The sequence below is a fragment of the Erythrolamprus reginae genome, chromosome 1 (genome assembly GCF_031021105.1).
Source record: "Erythrolamprus reginae isolate rEryReg1 chromosome 1, rEryReg1.hap1, whole genome shotgun sequence".
Lineage (NCBI taxonomy): Eukaryota > Metazoa > Chordata > Lepidosauria > Squamata > Dipsadidae > Erythrolamprus > Erythrolamprus reginae.
Genome location: NC_091950.1, coordinates 346,378,170 through 346,391,586, shown reverse-complemented (window position 1 = coordinate 346,391,586; position 13,417 = coordinate 346,378,170). Strand labels below are relative to the sequence as shown.

The following is a 13,417-nucleotide window of genomic DNA, read 5'->3' as shown; positions in this document are numbered from 1 at the left end:
ACCCCACTTTCACTGTTCCAGGAATTGATTTTATTGCATTTAACCTCTATAGCTCCCCAAAGCACAATGCTGCCTTGCTGGTTGCCCCACAGCAATTACCTTGGGGAGAGGAATTGTACATTGACTGCCATGGCCACCCATTTCTAAGGCACTTCTTAATGGCATAGGTAAAACATGCAAGGAAGGGACTAAACAGCATCGTAGGAAGCATTGGAGCAATAGGGGTGGGGGAAAAGCTGACTAGTAGAAATGGTGGTAGACTTTAGACGAATCCCTCCCATTTTACCACCTCTTACAATACTAGACAACACAGTATCAACAGTAGAGACCTTCAAATTTCTAGCTTCTATCATATCTCAAGACCTAAAATGGTCACCTATGATCAAAAAGTTCATCAAGAAAGCACAACAATGAAGGTTCTTTCTGCTCCAACTCAGGAAGGTCAAACTGCCCAAGGAGCTGCTGATACAGTTCTACAGAGGAATCATTGAGTCTGTCATCTAGAAAGATCTAGACAGATTAACACTATGGGCCCACACTAACAACATGATGTTCAACGTCGACAAGAGTAAAGTCCTTCATCTTGGTAAAAAAAAAACCTAGACACACATACAGCCTGGGAGAAACCCCACTTAGCAGTAGTGACTGCAAAAGAGATCTTGGAGTCTTGGTGGATAATCAACTAAACATGAGCCAGCAATGTGCAGCAGCGGCCAAAAAAGCCAACACTATCCTAAGCTGCATCAACAGGGGGATACACTCCAAGACCAGGGAAGTATTAATACCATTCTACTACACCCTGGTCAGACCACATCTGGAGTATTGTGTCCAGTTCTGGTCACCGCACTTCAAAAGAGACATTGAAACTCTGGAGAAGGTGCAGAAAAGAGCAACCAAAATGATTAGGGGACTTGAAACCAAGACTTACAAAGAGAGATTGCGGGAACTGGGCATGGATAGCCTAGAGAAAAGGAGGGGCAGAGGGGACATGATAGCTGTATACAGGTATATGAGGGGTTGCCACAGAGAGGAGGGAGCCACTCTATTCTCCAGAGCACCAGAGGGCCGGACGAGGAACAATGGCTGGAAGCTGACCAAGGAGAGATTCAACCTAGAAGTAAGGAAGAACTTTCTGACGGTCAGAGTGATCAACCAGTGGAACAACCTGCCTGCGGAGGTTGTGAACTCCCCAACTCTGGACACTTTCAAGAGGAGATTGGACTGCCATTTTGCTGGGGTGCTTTAGGATTCCTGCTCAGGCAGGGGGTTGGACTTGATGACCTGCATGGTCCCTTTCAACTCTAACAATAAATAAATAAATAAACAAACAAATAAACAAACAAACAAACAATAAAATAAAATAAAATAAAATAATAAAATAAAATAAAATAAATAAATCTACACCTCTATCACTGTCTGGTTCGGTTCTGCAACCCAACAAGACAGACACAGACTTCAGAGGATAATCAGAATTGCAGAAAGAAAAACAATTACTGCCAACCTACCTTTAATTGAGGTCCTGTATACTGCACAAGTCAAAAAGTGGGCCGTGAAAATATTAACTGATCCCTCACATCCTGAACATAAATTGTTTCAACTCCTACCCTCAAAATGGTTCTATATAGCAGTGTTTCCCAACCTTGGCAACTTGAAGAAATCTGGACTTCAACTCCCAGAATTCCCCAGCCAGCATTTGAAGTCCAAATATCTTCAAGTTGCCAAGGTTGGGAAACACTGCTATATAGCACTGAACACCAAGACAACTAGACACAAGAACAAGACAACTTAGACACAAGAACTATTCACTAAGGCTGCATTACTATTACTATTAGTCTTCCTATCACCAATTTCCTCCCACTTATGACTGTATGACTGTAACTTGTTGCTTGTATTCTTAACATTTTTATTAATATTGATCGTTTCTTCATTTCTTATTTAACCCCTATGACAATCATTAAGTGTTGTACCTCATGATTCATGATAAATGTATCTTTTTATTCTATGTACACTGAGAGCATATACACCAAAGACAAATTCCTTGTGTGGCCAATCCTTGGCCAATAAATAATTCTATTTATCATCTGCTTACTAATCTCTGATCCTCAGAACTTGAAGGAAAATAATGTTCTTATAAAACAGTAAAACTACACTGAAGAGTCCAGCATCCCATGGTTTCTAGGTACAGTATCCCCCAAATCCCCATTTATATTAATTGAAGAGTGAATGTTTACCTGCCCCCTTCACAACATTCTAAAGAGGAAAGTAGAGCATTTGTTATAGCAACAATGACAAGCTGCTGTAGAAGCATGACTAATCATGTTTGTGTCCTTATATTAGACACAGGGACTTTCAATTTAAAAAGTTTCTCTCTATGTATCTCTTACAATAACAAAAACTTTGCTAACAACATGATTCCAAGAGGATTCTTCCTTAATATGGAAAGCATTCCTTAATATGGAAAGCATTCCACATTCTAGCTGTGGTTCAAAATTTCAGAGGAGAGACAGCACACTTCTAATTTTTGAACATATTAGAATAAAAAGTGGCAATTGCATTATCTTTTCAAGATGCAATTATTCCAATCAGGTTTATAAGAGATTGTGATCTGGACTGATCTCTCAGCCCAACGTTTTTCTATTGTTTAATTTGACATCATAAAAACAAAACAAGGTATAGCTTTTTCAACACAACATCCAGAAAAATGTGAACATATAAAACAATTCCAGTATAAAACAAACAATAATAAAACCAAACTAAAGATAAGAAGGATTTTCTAAAGATATTTCAGAAGCATTTCAGTCTATTTGATTTTTATGGTAGATCTCTGGATAGGACCTCTGAGACTCTTTTGAATGTAGAAGAAGGAAGTCCTTAAAACAAAGTCTTGCTATACGTTTTAAAGCTTAAATTTGATTACCGATCATTAAATTTACTAAAAAATATACAAAAAAGCAATCCAGGTTTATAGTACAGCATTGTGCTATGTATCCATACTACCAAAATATTTTAAGTAGCTCCACTAGAAATTTTTGAACAATCCTCAAGTAGCACCACACAAGGCATATTAATCTTACCGTCAGTAGATTAATTAAATCCATATTTGGCTCAAGATGGTGGGATGCTGTTTGCAGGGCTACCAGCTCGTTCAAAGTGACTGAAAGCTGCTGCATTTTCACAAGATTGACTTTGTACTCATTGATCCAGTCTGGAAAAACTACATGAACTGCTATTAGATCCTTCAAGTGGACTCCTAAGATGGGGATTTTGAAGTTGACGCAGTCTGCAAATGTTTTGCGGTAGTTGCAGTAGTTTCCATTGGAAGACACCAGTTCAGTCATTTCATCCCAATCCTACAAAGGCCAAGAAGAAGCAAGACTCAGCAAAAACATTCTTGGCTTTGCTTTGATTAAGAGGAAACTTAGAAAACTTATACTGGAGGACTAGAAATCTAACTTTTTTGTAAAGGGAATCATTATGCAATTGCAAAAAATAAACCAGATGATTGATTCCTGTATACATTTGACAGAGGGTCATAGTTCTGTGTGTGAATACATAAATTGCTTTTTTTAAAAAAATCCAAGTTTAGAAAACTTTAGAATTTTTTTAAAAAGACCTCCCCTGTGATCATGGTAATATGCTGACAGTAATTAAATCAGATGGACTAATGGCTAATTCATATGATTCAATCTCCCTTACTTCAATGGGAAAAAATATGATATTTAAAAATTTAGTGGTACATTTTTATCTATGCAGAAATGAAATGTGAGTTTACTCTCATACCTTGGTAACTTCTGAAGAAAGATAAGAATGGGTTTCTTTCAGACGTGAAATAGAACTGTGACTTAGGCCTCCTACAACAGCCATCAGTGTATTGAAATTTTGAAGCTGAAGAAGTTTCTGTGGAGAAATTTGAACATTTTTCTTAAAAGTTGTATTGTTCATTATTCATCTAAACCAAACTTGGGAACTTCAGTAGAAGATGTGTGCATTTCAATTCTCAAAATTCTCAAGCAAGGATTAAAATTCCCAATATTGGGAAACCCTGGCCTAGACCAAATGTATGGTTTCAGAAGAGAAGAATCCAAATAAACTATCTTCAGATAGTGAAATCACACAATTTTATTATTATGTTATAAAGCCACTGATTATGACATCTCACATGCAAGCAAGCTAACCTTATTACTAACTCCTACCCACATCCTCTTATATTTCTTGATGACCTAAACTTAGCACATATAAATTGGACCCTAAACGAATGTAAAGCTGAACTCATACATTCAACCCTTTATAATGCTATTACAGTGATCCCTCGAGTATCGCGAGGGTTATGTTCCAAGACCCCTCGCGATACTCGATTTTTCGCAATATAGTGGTGCGGAAGTAAAAACACCATCTGCGCATGCGCACCCTTTTTTCCATAGCCGCGCATGCGCAGATGGTGTTTTTACTTCCGCACCTGGGAAGACCCAGGGAAGGTCCCTTCCGCCGCCCAGCAGCTGATCTGCTCGGCAGCGCCGCAGCAGCGAGGAGCCGAAGATCGGGGTTTCCCCGCCGCCCACGCAAAGGGGAAACCCCAATCTTCGGCTCCTCGCTGCTGCCGCACCCGCCGCTTGTCCGCCCGCCACTTGTCCGCCCGCCGCTTGTCCGCCGCTTGTCCGCCCGGCGCTTGTCCGCCTGCCGCTTGTCCACCTGCCGCTTGTCCGCCCGCCGCTTGTCCGCCGCCTGCCTGCCCGCCTGCCCGCCGCTTGTCCGCCCGCCGCTTGTCCGCCACTTGCCTGCCCGCCGCTTGTCCGCCCGCCGCTTGTCCGCCGCTTGTCCGCCCGCCGCTTGTCCACCGCCTCACTTGTCCGCCCGCCGCTTGTCCGCCGCCTGCCTGCCTGCAGAAGCAGCGAGCAGACGAAGATCGGGGTTTCCCCGCCGCCCACGCAAAGGGGAAAGCCCGATTCGGCTCCTCGCTGCTGCCGCCGAGCAGATCAGCTGCTGGGCGGCCGCAGCAGCAGCGAGCAGACTAAGATCCGGGTTTCCCCACCGCCCACACAAAGGGGAAACCCCGGCTCCTCGCTGATGCGCGCGCCCACCCGCCCGCCCGCCGCCCGCCAGCAAGAGGGGGAGAGATAGAGAAAGAGAGAGAAGGAAAGAAAGAGATGAGAGAGGGAGGAAGAGAGTGTGAGAGAGGAAGAAGCAACATAGAGAAAGAGAGAGAGAAAGAAAGATGAGAAAGGAAGGAAGAGAGTGACGTCATCGAGTGGAAAAATCACGATATAGCGTTTCGCGAAGAACGAGATCGCGAAAATCGAGGGATCACTGTATTAGTTTTGGACTAGATCAACTTGTCACTGATAATACAAGACTCAACAATTGCCTAGACCTCATCTTCTGCAACAATCTACACTCAATTTACGGACTTCAAACAAAAGAACCTTTTTCCTACAGTGACCATAACATGATAGAATTCTATCTCAACTTATGTCCTTTCAGAAACCACCTAAACAAAGCAAAAAGCAATTACAACTTTAAAAAGGCCAACTATGATATCATTGATGCATACCTTTCATCTCTTGATTGGCATGCTTTATTCTCTGGCTGTATCACAACGGAAGACTCTTACAATATATTTTTACATGAAATCCAAAGAACCATTAAATTATGTGTACCTATAATTTCCACCAAAACCAAGAAAAATAAATTACCCATAAAAATAAGAAAGCTTCGATCAAAAAAGAGACTTCTTTGGCGTAAAAACAAAACAGGCTATGTTTCAAACTTTAAAAGCCGTTAAAATTTAAAATTTATGCCACCAAATTAAGACTGAATATACTAATCACATCAATCAAGAAGAAAATCTTCTATGTACAAAGTCCACTCGTGCATTCTATAATTTTGTAAACAACAAATTCAAAGACTCCAGATCCCTCCCTCCCTTTATAGGACCAAATGATAAAGACTACAATGATGAAACATTTAAAGCTAACTTCTTTAACACATTCTTCAGCTCAGTCTTTGTTAACAGTAATGGATCTTGTCCATCATTTCCTAGTCACACCTCAATCAACTTCAATGATCTAACACAAATTGATTTTACAGAAGAAAAAGTCATTATGCAACTTAAAACCATCTCTATCAATTGGACCCGATGGTCTATGTGCTTCTTAACAAAGCTCTTCTCTACCTTAGCTGAACCTCTAAGCATAATTTTTAATAAATCCTTCAGAACCAGCTCCTTACCCAAACTATGGTCACTAGCCACAGTCATCCCTATCTTCAAAAAAGAAGATCCCAGTAACCACCAATTTCATTGGGTTGTGTCACTTGCAAAGTTATAGAGTCAATCATTACTCAATCCATTATACTCCATCTTGAAACTAATAACCTACTTTCCAACAAACAATTTGGCTTCAGAAAAAAGCTATCTTGTAATCTAAACCTATTACACTGCAAAAATATATGGACTACTCAAATTGTTCAGGGTAAATCAATAGATGCAACCTACATTGATTTTTGTAAAGCCTTTGATTCTGTAGTTCATGACAAACTGCTTCATAAACTAAAATCCTATGGCATCTCTGGACCACTACATGATTGGTTAACAGCATTCTTGCATAACAGACAACAAGTGGTCAAAATAGGAAGTGCCATATCTAATCCTGCTCTTGTCAACAGTGGAGTCCCTCAAGGCAGTGTCTTAGGACCAACTCTCTTCATTCTCTACATAAACGATCCTTGTGACCACATTACAAGCAACTGTGTTCTCTTTGCTGATGATGTTAAACTATTTAATACTACCAACAATACTGCTACCCTTCAAAAAGACCTTGATCACTTAGCTGAATGGTCTAACAACTGACAACTTCAAATATCAACCAACAAATGCTCTGTCTTACACATTGGTAAAAAGAATCAGAATACTAAATATATACTTGGAAGTAATGAACTGACCCTCACCCTGTCAAAGACCTTGGAGTACTCATATCCAATGACCTACGTGCCAGAGCTCACTGTAACAACATTGCTAAAAAAGCACTAAGAGTTACAAACCTAATCTTACGTAGCTTCTTCTCCAGAAACACTGATCTACTAACCAGAGCTTACAAAACATTTTTTCAGACCAATACTCAAATGCAGTTCGCCTGTATGGAACCCACATTGCATAACTGACATTGACATAATTGAGAGAGTCCAGAAATACTTCACAAGAAGAGTCCTTCACTCCTCTCGAAACAAACTACCGTACTTCTCCAGATTTCAAATACTACGGCTAGACAAGCTACAATTACGTCGCCTCCGAACTGATTTAACTGTTGTTCATAAGATCATACACTATAACGTCCTTCCTGTTAGCGACTACTTTACCTTCAACAACAACAACAACACAAGAGCATGTAATAGATACAAACTAAATGTAAATCGCTCTAAACTTGACTGCAGAAAATATGACCTCAGCAACCGAGTGATCAATGCCTGGAACTCACTACCTAACTCTGTTGTTTCTTCCCCTAACCCCAAGATCTTAAACCTTAAATTATCTACTGTTGACCTCTCCCCTTTTCTAAGAGGTCTTAAGGGGTGTGCGTAAGCGCACTATTGCGCCTACCGTCCCTGTCCTTCTGTCCTGTTATCCTTTTTATCACCTCTTTATACTTTGTTATGTTAATACAAACTATAATTCTATACTTGTATGACAAATATATATAAATTAAAAAAAATGAATAAAAATAAATTGTAATTTAGACCAATGGGATTGTGGCAGAGGAGTGTTATTTCATAACCCGTCAAAGGTTATGTTAAAATGTGATTCAGCAGTTTATATTTGAAATCTGAGTACTAATAATCCATAAATTAAATCCATAAATTAAAATTATTTTTGAATTAATTTAATGATTAAAAAGCTAAAATATTATTTGGAATTTATTTATTTTAAGAGTTAAGTCCATGATTGTAATATATTTATAGAGCGAAATAAAGTTAGATATAGTTCAACTTTTTCACACCAGATCAATGTCATTTACATATGTATTTCCATTACACATATTCATAGGAATTTGTATAAACTATGGTGATGAAAAAAAAGTAATGAAGAAATGTATGTGGCAACATCATGACGCACTCTTCACCTTTTGGTACTTGTGTCCTGATATTGAACCCAAGTGTACAAGTCACAGTTTTTCTCTTTTGTTTCCTTTGTTGCAGACTGGCCTGTATAATTGTTTAGAAAGTTTGGTTTTTTATGTCTTTACACTCTTGTATTTGGAACCTGATTTGATAAGCACAATGATTGGCACCCCATCCTGCTTGTGACATTTATGGAACTGCTACATGAAAGGACTATTAGCAGAGCTATCCATAAATCATAAATGCCGCCCCGAGTCTTCAGTGAAGGGTGGCATATAAATCTAATTATTATTATTATTATTATTATTATTATTATTATTATTATTATTATTATTATTATTGTTGTTGTTGTTGTTGTTGTTGTTTTGTTGTTATTATTCTTATTATTAATAATAATAATAATAATGGTCCCAGTGGTACTTGGCATGCTGGGCGCAGTGCCAAAAGATCTCAGCGGACATCTGAAAACCACCGGAATTGACAAAATATCCATCTGTCAATTGCAAAAAGCCGCTTTACTGGGATCGGGACACATAATTCGCCTCTACATCACGCAGTCCTGGGTGCTTGGGAAGCGCCCAACTGGTAATGAAATATGAAATCCAGCATAGTGATCTCGTTTGCTTTGTTGTATTGACATAATACAGTCTTAGTAAAGAATAATACTAATACTACTACTAATAATAATAATAAGAAGAAAAGAATAAGAATAAGAATAAGAATAAGAATAAGAAAAAGAAAAAGAAAAAGAAAAAGAAAAAGAAAAAGAAAAGAATAAGAATAAGAATAATAAAAGAGGATTGCAAGATGGCGAACTTTTTTGGTTCACGTAACAAAAGGGTAGGTATGCAGGTGCTAGCATACATGCACATACCCACACTCCTTTCTTCCCCCTCGCACATGTGTACCCCCCAGTGCTGCGCATGCACACAATCCCCTCCATCCCCATGCATGTGCACAGGCCTTACTGAAGCCTGGGACGGTGGAAAAACAGGCAAATCAGAAGTTTGGAAAAATGGACTTCCGGTTTCCCCGTTGTGCTGTTTTTTGCACTCTGGAGACTTCAGGGAAGCTTCTTGAAGCCCTGGAGTGCGAAAAACAGCACAATGGGCAAAGTCTGTTTTTCTGAACTTCCGGTTTGCCCGTTGGGAGGTTTTGCACTCCAGGGTTTCAGGAAAGTTTCCCTGAAGCCTCCAGGGGGTGACACAACCTTTCCCAAGACCAAAAATCAGCGGAGCTGACAAAAGGCAACGCCTTGCATGCCCTCCAATATAGCTCCGTGTGCCATCTGTGGCACTTGTGCCATAGGTTCACCGTTACAGATCTAGAGTAAACTGTCATCATCCAAAATATTCCAGGTAGATCCTTAGATTCTGTCCTTTCTCAGTTTGGAACATGATATTGTCGGTCTGCATTGAAGGAAGTAGCATGTACAATACACATAAAAATACATTCAGCACATTCTTATATAATCTCTTTTTTACTTGCAGGTAACATAGTGAGGATAATCAAGACCAGAAGTTAAATGTATGCCATTCCTTTTATTGATTTTTTCCAATGGCATCCAACAATATTCTTCTGCTCTTACTTTTAGTATTATTTTTAGAGAAACTGACACACCGCAGAGCAAAGCAACAGTAAAAGCAAAGCAACTTCATTCTCTAGAAATGGATGGACAGTGATGGCCCAGTGTTTTGCTTGGAAATTTGCCAATCTCCCTTAAAAGAATAAAAAGCAGAGATTATTAATTAATTAATTAATTAATTAATTAATTAATTAATTAATTAATTAATTAGATTTGTATGCCACCCCTCTCTGAAGACTCAGAGTGGCATATTAGATATAAGCCTGGGCATAGCTCAGCTCCACTCTGCTCTCTTGTCCACTCTGTGCTTGTCTGCTCTGCTGAAATGAAACTAACTGCTTTCTGCTACCTGCAACTGCTTGAAGAAGAATCTATATTGGTATTGTAAAAAATTACTTCATTTATATTCTTGTATATAAAGAAATTAATGAATCCAGCTGAATCAGTCATCTGTGTGTGCTTCTGGAAACTGATTTTTCTGCAACAAACTTTAATGTACGCCTAGCAGCCCCTTTTTTTCACGGTTTAAAATATCAAAGTCACATTAAATTTTTTCACCTGCATTTCATTCAATTTTATCCCACGGGATTAAATCAGGCTCCAAGCACATAAAATTACCTGTGCAACATTGATGAATTTTGTGATAACGTCTGCTCTTTGTTGAGGAGTTGGTTTGCTCAGAACCATCAATTGGACCCACTTTGAGATGCCATTAAATAAAGCAATTGATCTTTCCAGAGTTGGATTGTTCTCCAGGCAACCATGGATCACATAGCTCTGATAATCTGTAAACTAGTTAAAGGGAGGCGCTTTACTCTCATGTGGTTTTCTCAAATCACATTAATACATCCCCAAAAGGGTGCCTTCCAGATTTGATGGGGAAGCAAATCCAATAATTCCTACATTTGCTACAAAACTACTACTCCTTAGATAAACAAACAAACAAACAAACAAACAAACAAACAAACAAACAAACAAGATGCCCTGATCCAAAGGAAAATATTTTGAGTATGCACAGCTTAAATATTAACGAATGTTAATGTAATTTAGTGTAATGTAATTATTACATTAACAAATACATATTAATGTAATCATCGTGATTAAATCTTGACTCTCCTTTGTTCATATCTTTTCCAACAGTCTTCAGAACTTACACTGCTGTGCTGACTTTGCATTTCAGAAGCAGTTCCATATAGTGGGATAATTAGCAAGCTAAACGTATTTGCTTATATTTTTGCATGTAATCTGGTGACTGCCAAGATTATTCCAAACATACTGACTCATACCTAGATGTATGAAATAAGCATCCAGTGTTACAACATTCTCTCTTTCAGCTGCTGATAAGAAATTGATGAAGGATGTACTGATACTTTCTTTGCATGAGAATGTTTTGGATGTTTAGAGTATCTTTATAATATTGGCTTTACTTACAAACTTAGAGACAAAGTATAAGTGGAATCAGATTGACAGTTTTGCAAAATGTAAGCTTTTACAGATTACATTGGTAGTTTAATAGAACTTCTGCTAGAATGTGTTGTCTGCCCACCCCATGATCGTTGTTTTGTACACAGAAGCTGCTAAATACATCAGCAGCCATTTACCACTTAGGTAAGTAACCATGAGAAGGGCTATTAAGAACTTTTCTATCCCAGGAAGCCAAATCGATAATAATTGCCTCTGCCTTAAATAGACAGGAACGTACAATAGTGTTTATGGCATCCTAATAAATAATGGATGGTACAAAAATTAATTTGCTCTGATTAAAAATATTCTGTTTGATTTGGTTAATAATTTATCACTGATACTTCATTCATGTGATAAACAAATTATCTCTTGATGCAACAGTCAATAGGTAGTGAGAATGCATGCATGGATTAGCATTGGGACTTGATATAACATTTAATGGAACCTTTGTCATAAGATCAGATTCGCAGTTGCAGGCACTTTTGGCCCTGAATTCAGAATAATATAAGAAATTATAAAATTCTTACAGAGATCCTTCGGAAAGATTTATGCTCCAAAAAAGTGAGATGCTCTGCTAATTCAATGGGTTCCAGGTGATCAAACAATAGACAAGCTTTTCCTTTCTTAGATGTTTTCTTCCTTTGTGTGATTCTTCTCATCCAATCATAAGAAGGTCTGTTAAAGAGATAAATAAATAATGTAGAGCCTGGTTTGATCTGATACGCTAGAAGAAAACAATGGCCATTGTCAAGGCATATAAAGAAAAAGACTTGCATGTTCTTTTTTTGGGTGTAAACTAGGAGACAAGACTTTAAAATCTTCACATATTATAAGGCAGTGATGGCGAACCTATGGCATGGGTGCCACAGGTGGCACGCGGAGCCATATCTGCTGGCACGTGAGCTGTTGCCCTAGCTCAGCTCCAATATGCATGTGTGTGCTGGCCAGCTGATTTTGGGCTTGCACAGAGGCTCTGGGAGGGTGTTTTTGGCTTCCACAGAGCCTCTGGGGAGGGCTTTTTTACCCACCCCCAGCTCCAGGGAAGCCTTTGGAGCCTGGGGAGGGAGAAATACAAGTCTCCTGGGCCCACCAGAAGTTTTGAAACAGGCCGTTTCCTGCCTCCAGAGGGCCTCCGGGGGGTGGAGGAAGCTGTTTTCACCCTCCCCAGGCATTGAATTGTGGGTGTGGGCATTCGCACATATGCGGTAGCGCACGTCCACGCTCTTTCGGCACCCGAGGAAAAAAAGATTTGCCATCACTGTTATAAGGCAAGTGAGAGACTTGCTCTAAGTCAGTGTGCTGAGATTAGTACATGTAGTTCTCATCTTGCAACAATTCATTTCGTGGCTGTTTGAAGTTACAACGGCACTGAACAAGTGCTTTTTTCACACTTATGACCATTATAGCATCCCCGTGACTACGTGATCAAAATTCAGATGTTTGGCAACTGAATAAATATTATTCATATTTATGACATTTGCAGTGCCTTAGGGGTGTGTCTGTGTCATATGATCAGCTTCTGCAATCTTCTGATAAGCAAATCAATGTAGAAGCCAGATTCATTTAACAATCGTGTTACTAACCTAACAACTGCAGTGATTCACTTAACAACTATGACAAAAAGGTCGTAAAATGGGGCAAAATTCACTAAACAAATGTTTCACTTAGCAATGGGCATTTTGGCTGAATTGTGGTCATAAATCGAAGGCTACCTGTATAAGGATATAAGCAGAAGTCTGTGGATCAAAGCAAAAGGACATTGATCCAGCAATGGCCATCCAGCCAAATGCTTCTAGGAAATACAAGAATAAACCATTAATGCAACAGTCTTTTGTTCTGTTTCTAGAAGCAATTATTTAAATTGCTATTCATTCTGGAATGGGAAAGTCCCTCTGTTCACTGTTATTAGCCTTGATTGGTTTTTCTTTCTTTCTTACAAGGATAACGCAAAACAAATCCACAACCCGCAATCACAGAAAATTAACCTCGGGCATGCTGGCTTGGAATGGTGGAAGTTGTTAGATATTTGCCTGGGTGACCTACCCAGACAGGGTAAAAGTCAAAAGTTCAGATTTGTTTATTGCATGTTGATTGGTTGCCTTCTTTTGGTGCTTAAAATGTATCTTTGTAAAACTGCCCTGTTGCTGGGCTAGATTGTATAAATAGGAGAACTGTCATTGTATAGAGCTCTCAATACTCCATTGCTTCTTGACTGAATTGACTTCCTTGTCCTGTTAGCGAAATAAACCTTGCTTGATT

General features: G+C 39.0%; 1 protein-coding gene across 3 annotated transcripts in view; it reads right to left on the bottom strand.

Annotated features, from left to right (window-relative positions):
- The window catches only part of RASGRP3 (RAS guanyl releasing protein 3), a 54,220-nt gene that overhangs the window by 26,090 nt on the left and 14,713 nt on the right, over window positions 1-13,417 (bottom strand). For all 3 annotated transcript variants that reach the window (XM_070734144.1, XM_070734145.1, XM_070734146.1), the window contains 4 exons: window positions 11,686-11,833; window positions 10,313-10,486; window positions 3,781-3,897; window positions 3,075-3,350 (listed from right to left, as the gene is read on the bottom strand). In XM_070734144.1, the coding sequence (XP_070590245.1) occupies window positions 3,075-3,350; window positions 3,781-3,897; window positions 10,313-10,486; window positions 11,686-11,833 (715 nt within the window). The remainder of the gene's footprint in view (window positions 1-3,074; window positions 3,351-3,780; window positions 3,898-10,312; window positions 10,487-11,685; window positions 11,834-13,417) is intronic.